The sequence below is a fragment of the Podarcis raffonei genome, chromosome 8 (genome assembly GCF_027172205.1).
Source record: "Podarcis raffonei isolate rPodRaf1 chromosome 8, rPodRaf1.pri, whole genome shotgun sequence".
Lineage (NCBI taxonomy): Eukaryota > Metazoa > Chordata > Lepidosauria > Squamata > Lacertidae > Podarcis > Podarcis raffonei.
Genome location: NC_070609.1, coordinates 37,954,220 through 37,975,985, shown reverse-complemented (window position 1 = coordinate 37,975,985; position 21,766 = coordinate 37,954,220). Strand labels below are relative to the sequence as shown.

The 21,766-nt window shown below is 42.1% G+C and overlaps 2 protein-coding genes across 3 annotated transcripts in view; one reads left to right on the top strand and one right to left on the bottom strand.

Moving 5' to 3' along the window:
* The window catches only part of SS18L2 (SS18 like 2), a 283,426-nt gene that overhangs the window by 28,121 nt on the left and 233,539 nt on the right, over positions 1–21,766 (top strand). The window lies entirely within an intron of this gene.
* The window catches only part of GARRE1 (granule associated Rac and RHOG effector 1), a 64,665-nt gene that overhangs the window by 21,555 nt on the left and 21,344 nt on the right, over positions 1–21,766 (bottom strand). For both annotated transcript variants that reach the window (XM_053399294.1, XM_053399292.1), the window contains exon 2: positions 2,462–3,778. In XM_053399294.1, coding sequence (XP_053255269.1) covers positions 2,462–2,944 — 483 coding nt within the window. In that variant the 5' untranslated portion in view covers positions 2,945–3,778. The remainder of the gene's footprint in view (positions 1–2,461; positions 3,779–21,766) is intronic.

Sequence of the window (21,766 nt, the reverse complement as noted above, 5' to 3'; positions counted from 1 at the left end):
TTTTGAATGTCATCATCTTGCTTACAACATGCTACCAAGAGAAAATAATAGGGAAGTAGGTGAACACTCTTGGGGGCAGCTTTAGACATCATGCAGGTCAGAAGCATGAATGACTTGCACTCGTGACTGTCATTCAAAGCTGCAAGATGCACGTCTCCCTGTATTTTGCAACACTACTTTCCCCCTCCAGGGGGTGGAGACAAACAGGGACGGAAAGAAAAACATACACATCTCCAGGGTTTGGACAAGTCATGGAAATGTTGTGATACAAGCGAGTAAAAATGAGATACTTCTGCCTCATGCCACATTGAAATACACCCTAAGAAACAACAGAGGCTTACCAGGACAAAAACTGCTTTTAACAGTGTTTATCACTTCTCTCTAGTTGAGAAATGAGTGTGCCAATGTGGTGACTGGAATGCTGAAGACCCATATTCAAAACCCCACTCAGACATGAAGCTGTTAGTGAACTCTACAATGTTCTCTAACAGCAAAAGCCCACCATCAGGTTGAAAAACTTGTATGTATATTTAGTTGAGCCAAAAGAATGTCCTGCATCTGACTACTTATGCATGTCCTGTACAGATGGCAAAGTAGCACATGTGACACAAGCAACTGCAGCTATGCAACCAAAATAAAGTGACACCTGTCTTTTTTTACTTACTGCAGAAATACTTAAAGGCAAGACGATGTGACAGGAACACACACACAAAACCCCTCAAGATGTAGCTAACAATGGCAATCCTACTGGATAATTCAGCTAAGCTCACTTTCTTAAAAACACAAAATCCTTTTTCAAAACACATCAGCCAGAGCACAAGTCGGCTGATATGGGAGAAAGTGCTCTGAGATATCTAGGTTCAAACTGTTTGGGGCTTTAAAACGAAACACTAGCGCCCTAAATTTGGCTCAGAGGTGGACATGTAGCAAGTGATCCCCTTCTAAAACTTTGCAGATATGATTGGAATGATCTTCCCCAATTAAATTCCTAGCAGCTGTATTCTGAGCTGACTGTTGCTTCTAGGCAGTTTTCAAAGGCTGCCTCCAAAGGCATCCTGGCACCCTACTCTTCTAGAGGATTATGACTCTATCAATAACAGGTTGAATCCACACACACCCCGCCCTGAACCAAAAAACCCCACATACCCACAACACCTCTATCTTGTTGGGACTGAGCTGCAGCTTATTAACACTCAATTGCAAATTCTAGACAACAGCTCAGCACTTCCACTACCTCACCTGACTAGGAGAAACACAGCATACTGAAAGCACTCTATTCCAAATTCCCAGATGGCTTTCCCCAAAGGCTTCATATAGATATCAAACAGCATAGGAAACAAGATGGAATCCTGCAGGACAAAGCCAGCCATGCTAACTAGAAACTTCCCAAGGGCATTCAGGAATACATTGGATTGCGTAAGCCTCCAAAAGTGTGTCATGTTCCTGAGTCTCCATCCTGAATCTCCATGCTTGTATTTTTAAACACATTGCTCCTTTGAATGCCTAAGCTATCCATTAAGTGAATGGACTCTGCAGTACCATAGTTACATTTAGCTATGCTCACCATGGTGCTTCAAAGATTAGATATCGGTTAAATGGGTTTTTACACCACTCTTCGATAAAGGCTTTCCAATCAGAACACAATAATCAATAGTGGTTTTTGAACGGTACCTGTGCTTATTTTATATACATTTAAGCTGCAATGTATTTCTCAAATACTTTATTTCCCTCTGAACTTACTGTTTACATTTTTCTTTACACCTATGTGTGTGTATACCTTGCCAACAAAAGATCACACTCCAGTCATCTGATGAAGTGGACTCTAGTCCACAGTTGTGTTTAAGATTCCACAAAACACTGTATATTTAAACGGCTGCTTCTCTTGTGTATATGAGGATTTTTTCTCAGATTATTAGATAAGATATTGCAATATGCCATATCAATTCAATTTTTTGTTTTAAAAATATAAGGCTGTCACTGTCATTTTAAGACACCAGGCAGACAATAAGTCAGGTGCAGATGTATAATTAATACTTTTTCTATCTTCACTAAAACAGCACAAAAATGGAATGGGCTCCTCCACATGTTGTTGGACTTCTATAATACAGTTGAACCTCTGTTTACCTAACCCTCTGGTTACGTAAACTTCGGGATGCACGCGTGGCAAACCTGGAAGTATTTTACTGGGTTTCGCCACGCGTGCATGTGCAGAAGCAGTCCTCGGGTTGCAGAAACCTTGGGATCCGACCGGACCTCCGGAACGAATCCTATCCGCAACCAGAGGTACCACTGTACTTGTCCACTGGCTGTGCTCACTGAAGCTGACAGGAAGTGGAGTCCAATAGCATCTGGGAGGACCACACGTTCCCTATCCCTGGCTTAAACCTTCTCTGCAGGTCTTGCAGATACCACGCAATTTAAGGAGATGGATAGAAAATCAGTGATATCAGTGTTAACTCACCTCAATGTCCTGTAGGCTGAATTCCTTTTGATCTTTAAAGTTCGCTGCTCCAGCACTCAGTTCCATGAGCATTTTTGCTATTTCTGGTTTTATTGCTGCTGTGAGTCGACTTGCTGCTTCCATGACATGTTCCTGCACGTCTTTCAGTTGCATAGCTGCCTTAGAATAGTGTGAGTTCCGAAATACACTGCTGAAAAGATCTGTAAGGAACGCGCTTGCACGGCAAAATACATTGAGTGCATCCAGATATTTGGAGATTCCCTGCTGGATGTCTGCAATCGGAGTCGCATGGTTGCAGCCGCCAGCAGCAGCCGGAGAAATCAGAGGGGATGTTGTGGCTGGAGATGCTAAAGGTGCACTCAGAGTCTTGCCTAGTTCTGGCACTTGATACTGCTGGTGTTGCTGCACCTTTTGCTTGGACCCGCCAAGCAAAAAGCGCCGCTTGTAGTCCATTTTACTTTCTTGTGCACTGCAGCAATACATAAGGAAGTACTTGACCAAAGGTTCCTTGAATTAACAATCCCTCCTCTTGAATTGCTCCCTTAGAAATAGATCTATGTGTAGCAGTAGTAGAGTATGCACATAATTTTCATAGGAGGCATTTCAAAAACAAAAAAGATAGGTAATTTGTGTCAGCAGTGAGAAAGGCAGCAGGTTTACTGTCTTTGTATTATTCAGTGTTCAAATGCAGCACTGCTGCTATTACAAACTATAATTGTAAAAGCTAGCTATGATAGTTTTTTAAAAATACTTTATTTTCCACTTAGCATTCTATTGTGTGCACTCAAGATACAATTTCAAAGCAGGGGGCAAAACAAAAACAAAAAAACCAAAACAATCTGTTGCAGTTTTCCTGCCAACACATTTTTGACACCTGACGTTAACATACACTGAAGGGACTTAATTTTTTTCAAAGTAATATAATAGTTAGAAACTGCTTCAAATAGTATTAGGAGGGGATGAGCAAAATCACTGTTCAACAGTGATTGTTAACAGAGACGTCTTTCTTTGAAGAACCACTGAGCCTTCACATCAGCAGATCTAACAGCTTCTTGGTTTGACAGAGCCCGTCAGTCAAATCCGTTTGAGTTTCCCATCTTAATACTGAAAAAAAATATGGAAATTTGTTTCCTGGAGACTTTGCAAGTACACATTATTCAGAAAAACTGTTTTGTTTTTATTGCAAGTCTTTCCACCTTTCCTTCCGTGTGCTGAGGTAGTTTCCTTTTAACATTAATGAGTAGTGCTTTCAGGGAGCTTCTCTCGATTGTAGAGCCCAAAGGATGCAGAAATGTATTTAAGGCCTCTAGGTCATTCCTAAGCAGGGGGAAAAAGAGGAAAAGCTTATAGGTAAGTGAGCTGTTTTATTTAAGTGCTAAGTCCCAACTCTTTGGGAATAATTCTTTGGAAGTAAACTATTATGAACACATCTGAACATGTTTATTTTCTCTGTGCTTTCATGCAATCCCTTTCACTTACAAACCAATCCATAGCTTACCTATTAAACCATTCATCTACTTGTAATATATTTAGTATATTTAAATGGGATGCTATAATAATGGATGTTAAAACAAAATACTGTACAGTTGTCTATTGTACTGTTAAGTACACAATCACTGCATAGTTTCAGTCCTACTTGGATGGTCGCTCCCAGAGGGTAATACTTGGGGAGTGCTTTTCAACTCTGTGGAGCCTTCAGTGTGGAGTTTCTCAGGGCTCAATTTTATCCCCAATGCTATTTAACATTTACATGAAAATGCTGAGTGAGGTCATCCAGACCCCAGTGGGTTGTCAGCAATATGTTGATGACACACAAGTCTATTACTCCTTACATCTGCGGGTAAAGCAGTGGATGTGCTGAACTGATGTCTTGCCTTGGTAAGGGACTGGATGAGAGCCAACAATTGAAGCTCAACCCAGATAAGATTGAAGTACTCTTGGTGGGTGGTTCCTCAGACCAGATGGCAGGGAGGTTGCCTGCTCTAGATGGGGTTACATTCCCTCTGAAGGAGCAGGTATATAGCTTGGGGGTACTCCTGGATCCTCTGCTGTCACTTGAGGAACAGGTGGCCTCAGTGGTTCAGAGAGCCTTCCATCAGCTTTGGCGGTGGCCCAGCTGCATTCCTATCTGGACCTGGATAGCCTAACTTCTGTTATCTATGCTCTGGTAACTTCTAGGTTGGATTACTGCAACACATTATAAGTAGGGCTGCCTCTGAAGATGGTTCAAAAGCTTCAGCTAGTGCACAATGCAGCAGCCAGGTTGCTCACAGTGACAAGACAGTCTGAGCATATTGCACCGACTGCATTGGCTGCCAATTAGTTTCTGGGCCCGATTGAAAGTGCTGGTTTTGACCTATAAATCCTTAAATGGTTCAGGACCGCAATACCTTAAGTACCGTCTCTCCCCATAGAAACCCGTCCCAGACATGGCGTTCATCATTGGAGGCCCTTCTTTGTGTGCCTCCTCCATTTGAGGTCTGGAGGGGGGGCAACACGAGAACAGGCCTTTTTTGCAGTGGCTTCCCTTTGTGGAATGTTCTCCCCAGGGAGGTTCGCCTGGCACCTTCATTATATATTTTTAGGTGCCCAGTAAAAACAACCTTCTTCAACAAGGCCTTTGGCTTATTAATATTCTACAGCATTTAAAATGTGTCTATGGGAGGGAGGTATTGTGTTGCTGTTTTGTTTTATTTATTTTCATGTTTTTATCCTGTATTTTATTCTGTGAACCACCCTGGGATCTTATAAAAAAGGGTGGTATATTAATCAAACAAACTAACTAACTAAATGAGTAGAATTAGATTAAGGATACAAGGAAGGGTGGAGGTGCTGGTGCATGCCAATATTTGGCCACTCTGTGATCCAGCAGAATGCTTTATTTATTTACTGAATTTATATCTTGCCCTTCCTCCCAAAGGAGCCCAAATTGACAAACAGATCCACAATTTAAAAAACAACAAAGCAAATACTGGTGTTTTTCTGTTGTTTTTTAAAATTACTCCTGCAGTTCAATTAAAGAAAGAGGAGGTGAAAGAAGGCTAAATTACTTCAAATACTGCAAAATATGTATTTCTCCCTCCTTCAGCGGGGGTTTTGGTTTTAAAGAAGGGAACTCCAATAATGAATTTTATAGACAGCTAAATGTTTGTGATAAAAAGCTGCTTCTTTTGCTGGCTTGCCATGTTCACAACAAATAGCCAAAGGCTGCTCTTTTATGAAGATTTTTCAACAGCACTACTGACATTAGTCTTTCGAAACCACTTTAACGGAAAGGTATGAACTCCTCCCTTTGCCATCTATAATATACTCCACCCCAGCTTGAATTTAATTTAATGAATTTATACTCAGCTTTTTGAGAAAATCCTCAATAAAGTGGCTTACAATATTTCAAAATACAAATCCATTTCATGCAACCTTTTAACACAGTCAGTACAGTGGATGCTTGGGTTGCGAACGTGATCCATGCAGGATGCACGTTCATAACCTGCAGCGGTGCGTCTGCGCGTGTTGCGATTTGGTGCTTCTGCGCATGTGCGACCGCCAAAACCCAGAAGTAACCTGTTCTGGTACTTACGGGTTTCGGCGGGTCCGTAACCTGAAAAAACGCAACCTGAAGTGTCTGTAACCCAAGGTATGACTGTAATAAATATTAAAATTATCAAAATCAGGATAAAATAAATTAGGCATACCCACCCTAATCAAAAGCTTTTGAAAAAATATAGGCTTTTAAAGCCTTCTTAAATACTGAGAGAAATGGTGCCTTCAGGCTCTTTGTATTTGTTCTCCATAACTTCAGAACCACCATCAGAAGGTCCAATTATCAACCCTCATCAGTCTAATTGCCTTTACTGGCAGGCACTAAGGCAAGGAAGCCCTTCTAGATCTTAAGGTACGGGTCAAACAATACAAGATGATGATGTCTCTCTGCAATACACACAGTGTTCTGGAAACAAATTATTTAAGTAGTGTGCTTCCCAAAGTAATCACTATAAGAGAAGCCCTATTGCAAACTGACAACATTTTGGGATGGCATCGCTTCATAACATCTTTCAACAAATAGCATGTTACTAAGCATCTCATTACATCACATCATCACAGCTGATCAGTCTAGGGGTTTCTAATATTGTTAATGCATTATCTTAAAAATGAACCAGTTATTTTTATTTCTTCATTTTCATGCAATTCTTCAGCCCACATATATTTCTGTTTCACATTTACAATTGATAGCCTTTTATACCAAGCCAACTTCCTCTGATTGTGTTGATGAAAATGGGTTTTTCTAACACTTAGCTACTGTAATAAAATATATGTAACTTGGAATAATTTAGAAAAATCAAACAAAAACACAAATCACAACAATCTATAATGCATCACACAACTTTTGTAGTATTTTCTGCACGTACTTGCAAGGTTAGGAATGAAATAGCAGTAAGTAAATAAATAAAGTATGAATACGAGCATAGCAGTGCTTAATAGGTCTTATCTGCAACGACCACAAACAAAATGCTTAGAAACAACCATACAAAACAAATAGCCAAAAAGATGGGACAGGACTTATATGTATGTGGCTGTAATAGATAAACTTCATGACAAATATTAAAAGCTGCCAACATCAATCACATCATTACAAGTCAAAAAGGAAGGCATCGACATGAAGGTTTCCCAAATGTGATGAAGAATGCTCATCTATTTGTAAATCATCCTGGGATTTTGTTCAGACAGGATAGCAATCTCTACACAAGATCGCAATTGATCTTCCCCTCTAAATTATATAGCAGATTTGCCAGAGTATTCATTTCAGCTACCTTCAAATCCCTCAATTGTTCTTACATATAAAGTGAACCTTTAGATTTTGCTGTTCAGCAATAATTTTTTTTGCTGCTAATAATTATAAATAAGTGCTTTATTGTCAGGGAACTGCCATCGGAACTAGAGGAGGAGGCGAGGCTCCACAGCGATGCTGGAGAGGGGCCAAGCAGGGAGAGAGGCAGGTCTCCGGCGGGGGAAGAAAATCAGCGCAACACCAGGGATAGAGGGGGGTCGATGGGGGAAGCAGAGGGGAGGCTCCAGGACTCTTCGCAGGAGACCAGCGAGGAAAGCACAGGTCCTCCCACCCTGCGCAGAAGACTTCCGCGCAGGGAGAGTAGGCGGCGACTTGGCGTCAAAGAACTTCTTTGCTGGAAGAGGTTCAAGAAACGCCCACTGACGGATTCTGCCAGCGACTGAACAGCCATGGAGTGGATGGCTGTCCAGACAGAAACGGTATAACCAGGCAACCAAGCCCAGAGCGGCGGTAACTTACGCACGAGCAACCCCTAAAGCCATTACATTTATGCTTCACCAAGATGGTTCATGTAGACTTCTACTAAGAACCATTTCCAGGTTTTACTAAATTTAGGCATGCCCTATCCACCATCCCTATTCCGTTTCTGAAGATTATTATCCACCCAGACTGGCTGGGGCAACCCAGTCAGATTGTTGTTGTTACTGCTGCTACTGCAGCAGCAACAGCAGCAACAACAACAGACTGCTCTTTCCTTATTATGTACAAGACTCCTCAATATGGAAGATTATGCCTGAGGATACGGACTCTAAACATCTCAGGTCCAAGCCATAATTCAATTCCACAACATGTCTGCTTGGTGAAAACTGGGTTTCTGTATAAGAAGTTCCAGTTTAAGAAATACACATTACGCACAACCTTAACTATTTCTTCTCTGCTAGGACAACAAAGGGTTCTCAAACACTACGACAAAGCAAAATCAACACTTGCTTATCCTCAGCCCAGAAGACAGCAGACACGGATGCCTAGGGTAGGCTTTAAAATTGCCAAAGAAAAGTCTTCTGTGAAGCTAAGAGCCTAAAAAGTCAAGGTTGCTGGGCCACAGCACTGTGTTCTATAACAAGGAGTCAACACAAGGCAAATAAAACCACTGCTTTAGATTTAAATCACAAATATGTAAAACCAAACTTCTAATTTTCTAATTCATAGTTTTACTGATAAACTATGCATGGTAATTGGGTGCTGTAACAACAAAAACATATACAATTTCAATCTGACTTGAAGTTTTATAACTGAAAGAATATTTGTGGGCAGGAGAAACTGCTTTGATTTAAGTGCCATGGACAGATCACTATATGCTTAGGTTGGGACTCGCAAAGTCGGAAACCTCTGCAGAAAACTCTCAAACCTCTGCAGAAGAAGGGGAACAATCAACATATTTCATCCCCAGAAGCTTATGGATCCTGGTGTATTCCAGATGTCTTATAGAGGATTTTCCATTGACATGTCCAGCAGTCCAGAACAGTAAAAAACAACAACAAAACATACAGAAGAATATGCTCTACCAATTTCAAGTCCTTCATAAGATTACAGATGATGAAGAATGCAAGGGAATATTGGCTGCACCTATTCTAAGAATCCAAGCTGCACCATTTTTTTTAGAATCGGGAAAGGAGGGGGAAAAAAAGAGGTGGAAAAGCACAATTTCCAAACCCACCCAGCCAAGTGTACTATGGTAAAAGCTATTTTCTCTGTGTGTGAACCATTAGGAGCTGCTGAGACCTCTCCTGGGCACTGATATCACCTGAACATGCCTAGGGAAGATGGGTGTAGGAGATGCTCTCAGGAGGAACATCTTCCCACACATGTGTTATGAAAAGCCACCTGCCAGTGCAGTTTGAACCCCCTCCTTGATCAAGCTATACAAAGACATCCCTGCCTTGGGTCTGCAGACATAACAGAAAACAGCATGCAGAATGAATGCTCTGCAAACAAGACAAAGAGCCATTTTCTTTTCCTGTACATTCGCCAAAATAAATGGGAGCTGTACAAGCGTTGTGTTATGCACTCATAAAGTTCCTATGAGGCATTGGCTTGGGCTGGATCCCAACTTGTTTGAGCAGAAGCCCCCACCTCCAATGTTCTGTGCTGCTAGCACAGGGTGGTCCAATGTGTGGCCCTCAAGGCTTTTCTTGTGGCCCTCAGCAACATTTGATACACCTCCACTCCAAAGCAGGGTTGAGTACTCTGACAGGGTCCTAGGGTCTTCCATCCTCCTTACCAAAGCATAGTTAGTGCTTTCCCAGCTTTGGGAAGGAGGTCGGAGGGATCTAGGATCCTGCAAGAGCCTCATGCCTCCTTCCCCAAACTCAGCACCTCACTTAACTGGCTTGGGAAGCCAGTGGGAAGACATGGGGGGGGGGCAAATTTTGGCCTCATTCCCTGCCCCCACACGACAAAGCAGTGTGTCAAAGTACTCTTGCAGCCCACTTGGTATGAAAAGTTGGACTGCCCTGTGCTAGCACAAAGGCTGAGGCAGTTAGGAAAGATGTAATTGCCCATTTAAGAGTTATTCTAGCCTGATATTCTGATCCATTTAGGTCTGGGTAAGAAGCAGAGGATGAAATTACCATATTTTTCGTCCCATAGGACGCTCCGTCCCATAGGACGTACCTAGTTTTTTTGGGGGGGGGAATTAAGGAATTTCCCCCCCTTTATTTCCCCCCCAAAACCAGGTCGGGGAACAGCAGGATGGCGGCGCTGCGCCTCCCCGCTGTCCCCCGAGCTTGTGGGGCTAGACGATGTCTGCCCGAAGCGCGGCGCGCTCTGCTTCAGCGCGCCCCGCGCTCTGTGCAGCAGGCTGTGGATATCTGCCCGGTGCGAGGGGCGCTCTGCTTCAGGGCGCGTTGCGCGCTGGGCGACAGGCTGCTATCTGCAGCGTGGGAAGCCCTGCGGGAACTCCCGCAGGTCTCCCCACGCTGCGGATGTCTGCCCAGCAGGAGGGGCACTCTGCTTCAGGGCGCGCCGGGTGGCAGGCTGCTATCCGCAGCGTGGGGAGCCCTGCGGGAACTCCCGCAGGTCTCCCCACGCTGCAGATGTCTGCCAGGCGGGAGGGGCGCTCTGCTTCAGGGCATCCCGCGCGCCCGGCAGCAGGCTGCTATCTGCAGCGTGGGGAGCCCTGCGGGAACTCCCGCAGGGCTCCCCACGCTGCGGATGTCTGCCCGGCGCACGGGGTGCTCTGCTTCAGGGCGCTTCGCGTGCCGGGTGGCAGGCTGCTATCCGCAGCGTGGGGAGCCCTGCGGGAACTCCCATGGGCTCCCCACACTGCGGATAGCAGCCTGAAGCCTGGAGAGCAAGAGGGGTTGGTGCGCACCGACCCCTCTCACTCTCCAAGCTTCAGCAAAAGCCTGTATTCGCCCCATAGGACGCACACAGATTTCCCCTTCATTTTTGGAGGGGGAAAAGTGCATCCTATAGGGCGAAAAATACGGTACGTATTTGCATATATTTTTCTTTATTGCAAGTCGCTTGGAGACAGTTGGGTGACAAGTGACTAATAAGTTTAATAAACTAATTAATATAAAAATCAGTAGTTCCATGCAGGCTACCAAGTAAAAAAGCAAGTCATTGCTGGCATAAACCATTGCCAAAAGTCCAGTCCTTCAACCGCTTTGTCTTGATTTTCCAAGCAGCCACATCCCATTCCTATCTCCAAACAGACCACAACAGAAGATCCTACTCTGCTGCTGCTGTAATATACTGCCCAGAAAAAAATGCTTTTAATTCTGTCTGAGGACTCATGACTTCAGCAGCCTCAATGCCTGGGCCTTATGAAAAACCCCAGAACTATCAGTATCAAGATCATTAGATGCAGCAACAACTATAGTCAATATCCCGCACACAAGCTTTCTGATACCCACTTCGTTAAGGGTACTAAAATACTCTTTTATGAATAATTAATGCTTGAATTAGCTCCCTCCCTGTACCCTCCCCAGCCATTGACTTTTGTATTGTGTCTGTTAGACTATAAACCCACTAGGACTTAAAAAAACAACAACTTTGTAGAGCATCTATAAAAATTTTGAACACATTCAAAACTCCAAATTTCTCCCTTTAGCAGAAGGCTCTCACAATACCCCATGTAGTGCTAACATCCTATCCTCATGTTATGGACAGCAAGAGCTTTGCTTTCAGGGTGGAGAAATATTCGTGCTCTCTTGTTAACAAGCTGCACAGCACCCCTGGAGAAACAAAATACTCACTTTTGCTGCAGGAAAAGAGTAGCTTTATTGTTTGGAACTCTGAAAAATGCATAGGATGTATGAGCACTCTGGTAATTGAAAAGTGCAATGCAATGACACTCAGCCTCTATACAGAGATTTTTTTAAAATCCGAACATAAAGATTCAAATAAAAATGGATGTCGACTCTCCACCATTAAGTTTCTTCTGAGTTCTTTCAACCATATTTTGTATATAAAACCATATACTGGGGACACAATGTTCATTTTTTCTGGAACTTCACAAAAATTTGAATGAGGAAAGGCTAGTTATAGAGACAAGCTTCCTTGTCTGACGCCATGAATATATGTGCAAAAAATTGACAAATTTCATTTGCAAAAAATGAAATTTTTGAGCAGCTTAGGTGAGGTGACCACATTAGCTTACTAGGACTTGCATTCCACTCATTTAGAAGGCTGAGTAACATTCTGAACAGAGCACAAGGCTCTCTCAAAGCACTCCATTATACTCTCAGTTGTGGGGAATGCCAGTCATAACTCATTTGGAGAAAATTTCAAGAGCCTGGCAACACAAGTTGAAGTTGGAAAATGTCTTGGAAGGCCTTGGTTTTTCATACTATTCTGACCTGTTTCTCCACATAATAAAAGAATCCACACACTCAAAACACACATCGGAAGAAAGCTTCCCGTAAGAATCAGCGTGGCTTAAAAAAAGGGAACATGAGAAAAGCTTCATGCAAGGTCTAAAAATCACCAGTTTACTCTATAGCCAAAGAGTGACTTAGCTGATGTACAAAAAATTCTTTAAGATTTCAGTAATATTCCAAATCTAGAAGAGAGCAGGCTTTTCTGCCAGTTTGAACAGTGTGGCATTATGAATGAGATTTAAAGGCAGGGAGAAAGAGTGGGAAGGCAAAATAATGCTACTTGTGTCTGCGTCCCTCAACAGATTGCAATCATAGTTGAATCAAACTTCAAGTAGTCAGCAGCCAGGACTCAAGAACATTCTGAACTCATATCAAGAACACACATTCATCAAGCGCCACTTGACAGCCATCAGGCTTCCCCATTTATAGTCCCTGGTCCTAATCCCCCTAATCATACACCTTAACTGGTTTCTTCTGTGTGAACTGGAAACACAAGCAGAGGGCTTATGCACTGAAGCTGCTCATAAGTAATCATGTTATATTAACTGTTTGACGTGTACTAGTGCAGAGCAGGAACTAAATATTGAACAAAGACTCCCTGCACACTCTTAACTAGCATGTGAGGGAAAAAGGCAAGGGAACTAAATACTTCTGCCTTACATGTTAGTTTTGTATGTGTACTAGCTTTGAGGGGGCTTGTTTCATGGAATTATAGAGTTGGAAGGGACCATGAGGGTCATCTAGTCAACTCTCTGCAAAGCAGGATTGTTTTTGCCCAGCATGGGCCTTGAACCCACAACTCTATGAGTCTCATTTTTGTGCATGTAAATGTTTTTTTTTAATGTGGGGGAGCATTCAGTCCTGACCCTACAATCTGATGTTGTATATAGTCCAGAAACTGATACATCACAAGACATTGCTGATCATGTGCTTTGCCACTCAAAGCAAAGCAGCTGAAGTGCATAAGAATGGAGGGGGGGGCAGCTCTGCCAAAAACTCTTCACTAGGCAGGGCATGGGAAAGAGATACCTGCCCATGTTTCAACAGTTGTATGCAAAATAAGGAGAAAACTCTGCCCAAGTCAAACTCAGAGAGGAAAAAAAGGGTGTAGCATCCTTTGCCTGCATCTCTGACTGTGCAGCAAGTGTTAGTGTGCAGAGACAATGTTGTCAACCCTTCAGCTGTTGTCCAATTCAAAAATACAGCTCCTTTCTAAAATTAGTTGCCAACCAAGTAAGACACTGAGCTTTGGGGTTTCAATTACACTGATGCACTTTAAACAAGGCATCTATTCTGCATTTCCCCGCTCTTCCAAATTCTGCACCAAAACAATCCAAATTCTCCAATCATATTCAAATTAGTGTGCTCACATGATACAGACATTTATAATTTTTCCAACAACAAAAAAATAATAATGGTACAGGCTAAGAGAATGGTTAACGAAAAGGGTTTGATTAGGAAGGATAAGAGGGTCTCAAATTAGCAGCCATTACTGGACAAAGGAATGAAGTCCCATCCACTTTATGGCTATGAAACTCAGTTCATTCTGGCTTCTGGTTTTTCTTTTGCATCAGACTCTGCCAGGCCTCCTTAAGCCTGTCTGCAACCATAAAGGCTAGTCACCTGCTTTGTAAGTAGCAGATACCAAGATTTCACACTTGCTCAGCACTTCAAATTGTGGAAACCACAAGACATCATAACTAGTGACTTGAGTGAAAGGAAACAAGGAAAATTAGGAGCCATTGCTTGGATTCTATACTTTGTACAGGCAGTGAACATTTTGTGCACATCCAATTGACACGCGACCACCAACATGTGTGGTGCTTTTGACCCTGGAAGGTGGCAGAACAGGCAGGGGCAGAACGGGCTTAAGCACAACCTGACACACAACCTGACACACATAATGGCCCTGCATATGTTGCTGAACTATAACTTCCATTGTCCATGGCCACTGATCATGCTTGCTAGGGTTGATGTTGTAGTTCAGCAACATCTGGAAAACCAATGGTTCCCCAGCCCTGCTATTCCTGTGACTCAAGGGCAAACTTGATGATATGGAACAGCAAAATGTCTAACCCCCAAGTTGCCTTGTTTCCAAAATGATCAAAGATGCTCTCTGACTAACTTTTGTGCAAGCAACTCTGCACAGGTTGTGAAACCCAAAACTGCTCAAGCAGTTAAACCATAACTAGTCAAGTTAGATATTTTTTTTTTTTGCAAATCTGATTTGTTGCCTTCCCCAAATAAATATACATATGCTTTCACATTTTATTTCATTGGTTCAAAAAATTGTCCAGAATCTCTCACTAAAATTGTTTGCTAGACAGAATGTCTAAGCTTTTTAAACTGATTGTGGAGGAGAAAAGCTATTGGCAGGGTACTACTACTACTACTACTACTAACCTGCTGCCACAAGAGGCACTGGTGGCCATCCAACTTGGAAGGCTTTAAAAGAAGATTAGACAAATTCATAGAGGACAAGGCTATCAGCAGCTACTAGTAGGTTTCCCCACAGGAATCTGTTTGTTGCTCTGAGAATAGGATGCTGGGCTAGATGGGCCATTGGTCTGATCCAGAAGCTCTTCTTTTGATTAAGACACTTGCTAAAATGCACTAGGGAATTCAAATGTATCAAATTCTCGTTTGACACTGGCTTGAAAGCATAATGACAAAGGATGTGGGAGATCCATTAATGGTTCTCCTATTGTGCTCCCACTCTGCAAGAATCAGAGCCCTTTCCTGGCCTGCTTTATATTGGAGCACCAGCATCAGGGGGTGTTCCTCCACCCCCATGTGTTTTCCCTTATCCCCCACCAGAGTATCTGTTTGCTCTACAGGAAGGGAAATATAGGTGACAGCTACTGTATTTCTCCTCCCTATGATCAAACAAGAGTTTCAGAGTCGTTAGAATTAAATGCCCCCTTTCTCCAGTATCACTGCTCTAATCAAAATCAGAGAAAATTTGGCCCCTAGGACTCAACCTTTCTTGGTTAATCTTTTAGACATATCCCTAGAACACAATGTACTTTTTAAAGTACCTGTTGGTATTAAAATTCTGTATTTCAATTTGGCTTTGATATGTTATTGCACAACAGGCTTATTATTTTTTATCCTCTTTAAACTACAATATGCACATTGTTCCACAGTTCTACAGCTACGGTTGGAGTCTCAGCCTTGTTTACATGCTCCATTATCCTCAAATAGCCACCCCTTAATTTTTTATTGGGTTGGTCAATCAAATGCTGGAGACAGACCCTAGTTTTTTGAGAAAGCTGAAAGAAATTCCAAAGAGGGATCACTGCATCTATGTCCCGCTTTCACCTTGGGTTAACAGACACTGTGCTTTTCACTTGTTTCCAAAACTTGCCTAATAACGTCTGACTAGAGGCAGTGGTGGGATAAAATAAATGTGTACACACATCATGGGAATCAATGGCCACATGTGCACAAGCCCTGGCTTAATAAACCATAGTGCGCACAAGATGCATGTTAGTGCACACAGACTGATCACTCTCACATTGCTCCACCCCTAGGCATGAATGAGTTAACAAACCATTAAACAAATGAGTTAACAAACCATCATGTTGCATTTGAACCCTGGATTGTGGTTCACTCTGCCCCAACAAACCAGGAGTGGTAAACCAACAGCAAATCATATGTTAAGGTTGGCTAGTGATCCGTAATCTCAGTTCAGATCCAACATTGAGCTATATCAATTCTGGTTTGTTTAGCCATTCACACAGGGGAGGAGTGAAACAGCATTCAGGATGTGTGCATCAGCAGAGTTCATGCCTTATTGTTACATGCAAATGCGGCTAGAGTTCTCTCTCAAGCCACTTTCAGCTCTTTAAAGACTATTATGTCTCATGTCAAAAGACACGAGCTGAAAGAGAACACATGGGAAAACCAGAGACTCTGGACTCAACCTCTCCTATCTCTCCATGGGATTAACAGAAATGGGTTTACCTCTGTTATAGAGAGAACAGTGAAGTATATCCTCCAACATGCAGTGACCTCTGAAAGACAAGCAACGGTAAGGGTTTAGCTGAAATACACTAGATACCCACCCCGGTCTATGCTGCAGGTTTCAAAGTGGAATCTGAAAATGAAACCACTAAGAAGCTGTTTTCTACCTATGCATTCTTCTGGCACTAACTTGGTGAGAGGATGTCACTTCAATAGCCTACTTGTGGCACACAATGTTCTTTTACTTACTGAGGACAGGGGTCAGAGTCACACTAACCCCAAGCCTTCCTTGGCAAGACCAAAAGTATCCAGAGCAACAAGAAAACTCCAAGACAAGGTACTCCTTGACTAGAGTATACAGGGAGAAAATATGAGGACAGGAAAAGGAAAATGTTTCCTTTGATGAGTGGGTATCTTTAAATCTACAGACTGCCCTATCCCAAGAACTTATTACAGTAACATCACTTCAACTGTCTAAGCTTTAATGAGTTCATGAATTGATCACTGGGATTCCTTTCTGGCAGAAAGCCCAGAACAAAAAAGCCCTACAATAAAATGCATCACAGGACTATGCCATGTTCCACCTTCTTTTTTAACCCAAAGGACTTTGCATTGCTTTCTGAAATGAACTTGCATCTGTGCTCATGTGTGCTGGTTTATCTGCTATTCCTAATGCCTCACATTTGTTGGGTGCCTGGTAATAGACTTTGCACTATACATTTTATTATCTATTTAGCTTCTTGAACAAGTCTATTAAGTAAATCCAATCAAGTGAGTTATTCTTGCTCAACATTTGTGTACTACACAATTACATGTGTTCACCTCCCCTCACTTTACTTGCTTCTTTTCAGTTTGCCAAGATACCTCTGCAGCACGTGCAAGCACAGGTACTTTTATCTTGTACTTCCTCCTATGCTATTTGCCCAGTATGGTTTCCAATCAGTATTGATTTCCAATCAATATTCCTTAACTGGGAATCATTTAAAGGTACTCTACTTGATCACTCATATACTTTTGGATGATTATCAGTTAAGTTTGCATATAAAATAAATATTTATGAAGTAAAAAAAAACATTGTTTTGAAGTCAGAATTAGTGAACATAGTTATTAATCAACAGTCAAAGGTTATGGTACATTCTGCCTCTTCTATTTCACTTTGATTAATTTGTTTAAAAATAAATGCAAGTTTGTATTTTAAAACATATATAGGGAAAAATAAAGCCAAAACCACACTTTGTTTAGAGAATATATGTGTACATTGTAGAAGGTTCTTAGAACAAACATTCACTAAGAGGAGGGAGAAAAGGGGAGTGCCTCTTAAGAGTATACAGTCGTACCTCGGAAGTCAAACAGAATCTGTTCCGAAGTCCGTTTGACTTCCAAAACATTGGGAAACCAACGCATGGCTTCCGATTGGCTGCAGCAAGCTCCTGCAGCCAATTGGATGCCACCTAAGCCATGTTGGATGTTCGGGTTCCAAAGAACGTTCGCAAACTCACTTCCATGTTTGCGGCATTCGCGAGTCAAAATGTTCGAGTCGCAAGGCATTCGTCAACCAAGGTACGGCTGTACTTACAACCTATATGTTTACAAGTGCCGGTATGGGGAGGTGGGGAGAGAGAAGAGGTTTGCAGTCTAATTAACTGGGTATACCTTTTTAATCTGTCTTAACTGATTAGATCAATCAAATAAACATCAGAGCACTAATACAGAATGATTTATTTTTCTTTCTTTAATTAGATTATTTTCAAATTCATGCGGTTCTTGTCCTATTGCTTGAGCATCAAACATATAAGAGTTGAGGAACTGCCAAAGAGCAGGGCACACCAAGGCAATACCTGCAGACAAGGTTTATTTAACGGAACACATTTATTTCTAATATTCAGCACAAAGAAACAGAAGAAGCATTGAAGAGGATAAATTAAGATTTTCATTTATTTATTTATTTATTTATTTATTTATTTATTTATTTATTTATTTATTTATAAATAAATAAATAAAAAGAAAACCAGGAAATACAGCACCATCAACAAGTATAGTGCTATAGTGAAAAATGAAATACAACCCTACAATATAACTGCATCTGTTCCAGCTCAGAGATGAGCAACTTAAGGATTTATTTCAGGTATTTTAGTCTACAACACTTCACCAAATGACATTAAACACAGACTAGTATCCAGGAATAACCAAAGGAGAGACAGAACATGACTAGACACCTACAGCACCCAGCTAAAAATCTTTCCAACACGTCAATGAGCTACACCATATCCTGGACAATGACACTTTCCATTCATAGGCCTTGAGTGTTAGGCCTGTCCATCCCCTAACCTTGGGTGGGTGTTGTCTGCCTGCTGTGTGTGTATACACAAGAAAGTATGGGATGGGCACACCCACTACTGGCATGCAGTCCTCTAAGGGTTTTGCCAATACTGAATGTGATACTCAGGCTGCAAAATGTTAACCACTCCTACAACGAAGTAGGGGTTATGGGGTGCTAGGGGAGGGGTAGAAGCTTTGGTGGGGGGCACGTCATGCTTCTTCTGGGGTAGTTTGTCCACCTTTGGTCCCTACCCTGCACTCAGCTCTTAGCTGTGGCTCCTAGAAGCTGTCAGCATGTGACAATGGTCATACCCCAGAAACGACTTCAGCTGGCCAGCTAAACCAGGTGAGGGTAGCTGATGGTCTAAAACCCTCAGTGAGTTAGGGACTTCCCCTGCATACGAAGACAGGCTACAGCAGATTGAGCGAATAAGATCAATAGTGGGTCCAACTGTCAAGAAGGTAGTTCCTTGCATGTGCTGAAGAGGGAAGTGAAAACTCTGGCCCTAAGCCTCCACTGCCTTGCAGGATATTTTTGAGAGAAGGGCTACACAAATCCAGAGTTTATTTGGCCTTACGATGATTGGATGGTGCCTTGTATGCTTACTTTCGGCAACTCCTACAGCCAAGCTAGTGCCAAATGTATTGCTCTGCTTTTCTTTGGACCACATCAGTGAGGCTAAGAGAGGGTTTTGTCATCTCTGCAGCCCAAGACCTCAATACACACTGCCAGGCTCGCTACCTGGGGAAGTCACTTCAAAGCTGCTAACAAAGCAGTTTGGCTTCACTCCATATTGTCCTCCTATCCTCTTAAATGTTTCCTATAATAAAGGAATTGTACCACTACCAATATAACATTAAGGAAATTCTGATTGTTCATTCCAAGATGATAGCACAGGATGATCAGCATTGGACCCTGAGCCTGAAGAGGAATTATCACTTCTAGAATTATTGCCATCATCTGTAGACCATGGAATATGCGCATAATAAACAAAGGAAACCAAAAAAAAGCTGGTATTGTGTCATCATGGACTGATGCAGACTGGTGCAACCAGAGGTGATATCTTTAACAACACAGAAAAGAGAGACAAGGGCAATTAAAAGTCTACTGAATGTGATTGCAGAGGCAGAGAATCCATGTTGACTATAAAATTGCCTTGGTGGAAAACCAGCAGATAGCACCAGCAAACAGCAAGATTCCCTTGGGAGGTTGTGGACTCTCCTTCACTGGAGGTTTGTAAGCAGAGGTTGGGTGGTCATCTGTCAGGGATGCTTCAGTTGAGATTTCTGCATTGCAGGGCGTTGGACTAGATGACCTTCCAACTCTATAATTCTATGATTCTTCTCCAAGAGTGATAGAGCAGTTGACACTGGTGGAAGAGTGGTGAGCAGTGTCAAAACTAGATCAACCAAAGCTGACTTTGGTGGCAAGATTAAAGGTGGACAAGACAATACCAAGTATCTGATAACAAAGCTAAAAAGCATGATGCAACTACAGGAATGGAATTGTTTTCTTACTCTAAGGGAAATTTTACTGCTGAGGCAGTAGACTATGGTAGCTACTCCTGGATCAGAACCTAGAGGATTCAAGGAAGGAGATGTCTTCTAGTCATGAAGTAGACTGCTATGTTATGAACTTTGAGACAGAGAAAATCCTCTGTGTTACAACACGAAACAATCTGATCAACAAAAGGCCACTAGGTTCACGAGTGAGTAGAGCATTTCCTCACAATCAGATGTCAATGAACGACATTCAACTTTACACCCCCTTCCCCATAGACAGAGTGCCATGCATGATATACAGGATTTTCGAATGGACAGACGTCCCCGTCAAAGGAAGAAATATTAATAGTAAACAATTACATGGCTTTTGTTTATGAATTAAGAAACAATTGATAATGTTTCATAAATATTGCCAATACATTATTAGCCCATGTGTTGCCTTATGTTATGAACTTTGACAGACCCATCAACATGGAAAATTTCTATAGATGTAAAGATTGCCCTCCATAACCTTGAGTGAAGTGTATTCTTCCAAAGCAGGTATAGTCAATGAAGAAGGCATTTGAAACCATTATGAGAAGAAAAATGGGATTTTCTACACCTTTACTTTGAGGATCAGATAATGTGTTCCTCGGAGGCTCTACCAATATTGGGGGGAAGCAAAGATGTGGGGAATTTCTAGTGCTGCATAGTATCAATTCAGTAGTGGAGCTACTGGAGTTATCAAAAGTAGTAGTCGACCAATATGGGTCAGAATAGAAACTTATGTTGCTGGTGGAACAGGAGTCTTGACAATCATGTTGCATTTTGACTCAGATACTGTTAACTTGTATTGTCAGTGGTGTAAAGTGGTCTCATTTTCCATTCAATCTGGTGTACACTATTATTGATGTCTGGACTCCTTAAAGTCCAATATCTTCTAAGAAGTGTTGCATCCAGACAGCTTCAAGTCCCTCCAGGAGAAGATGTCAATGATTCTCTCCAGGTTTGGCAAAACAAATATAGTAATGTGAGCTTTCCAGCAATGCCTGTGAAGTTCTACTAGTGTCTGGGCTGACCTGAGATGACTTCAAAGCAAGAAGCTTGAAACCATATGTCTCTATTGTGCCATTATTGCTTAGTAAAGCACAAAATATGCTGACAGGATTAAACTTTTTGATCTTCCAAGCAAAACAAGGCTGTTTAAGCCCACGGCACTGGCACCTTTAAAAACAACAGCCTATGAGCCATATGCAGATGACAAAAATTGAGGGGGGAAGTTTTTGGCAAGACAGACCTGCCAGTAACAATACCCAATAGTATCTCTTAGAGTGCTGAATGGCACTATTTAGTGGGAAGAAATCCCAATGAAAATCCTTGTCATTATATATTTTACATGGCTATTTGTACATATTTAATTTTTTTATATATGGATGTTTTATGATGGCCTATACAGTGGTACCTCCGATTGTGGACGGGATCCGTTCTGGAGCTCCGGTCAGATCCCGAGGTTTCCGCAACCAGAGGGACCGCTTTTGTGCATGCGTGCGCAATGACAGACCACTTCTGTGCATGCGCTGAAGCGGTAGAGCGCTTCTGCGCATGCAGCAAAACACTTCCAGGTTTGCCGCTTTCGGAACCAGAAGTAGCCGAGGCGCTACTGTACTTGTAATACCTAATAAAGGTTTGGCGAAGTAAAAAAAAAAGAAGAGTAATATACAAGATTTCAACCTTGTACCGCTCAACTTCTTAACCAATCAGAAGAGCAGAAACTTCTGCAACGTTTCAGGTTTCCTAGTAACTACAATTCTTCTCCCTTTAAGTTTCAGTTTCCTAGGCTGATCTTTTGAACCCCTTTGCCAAGAA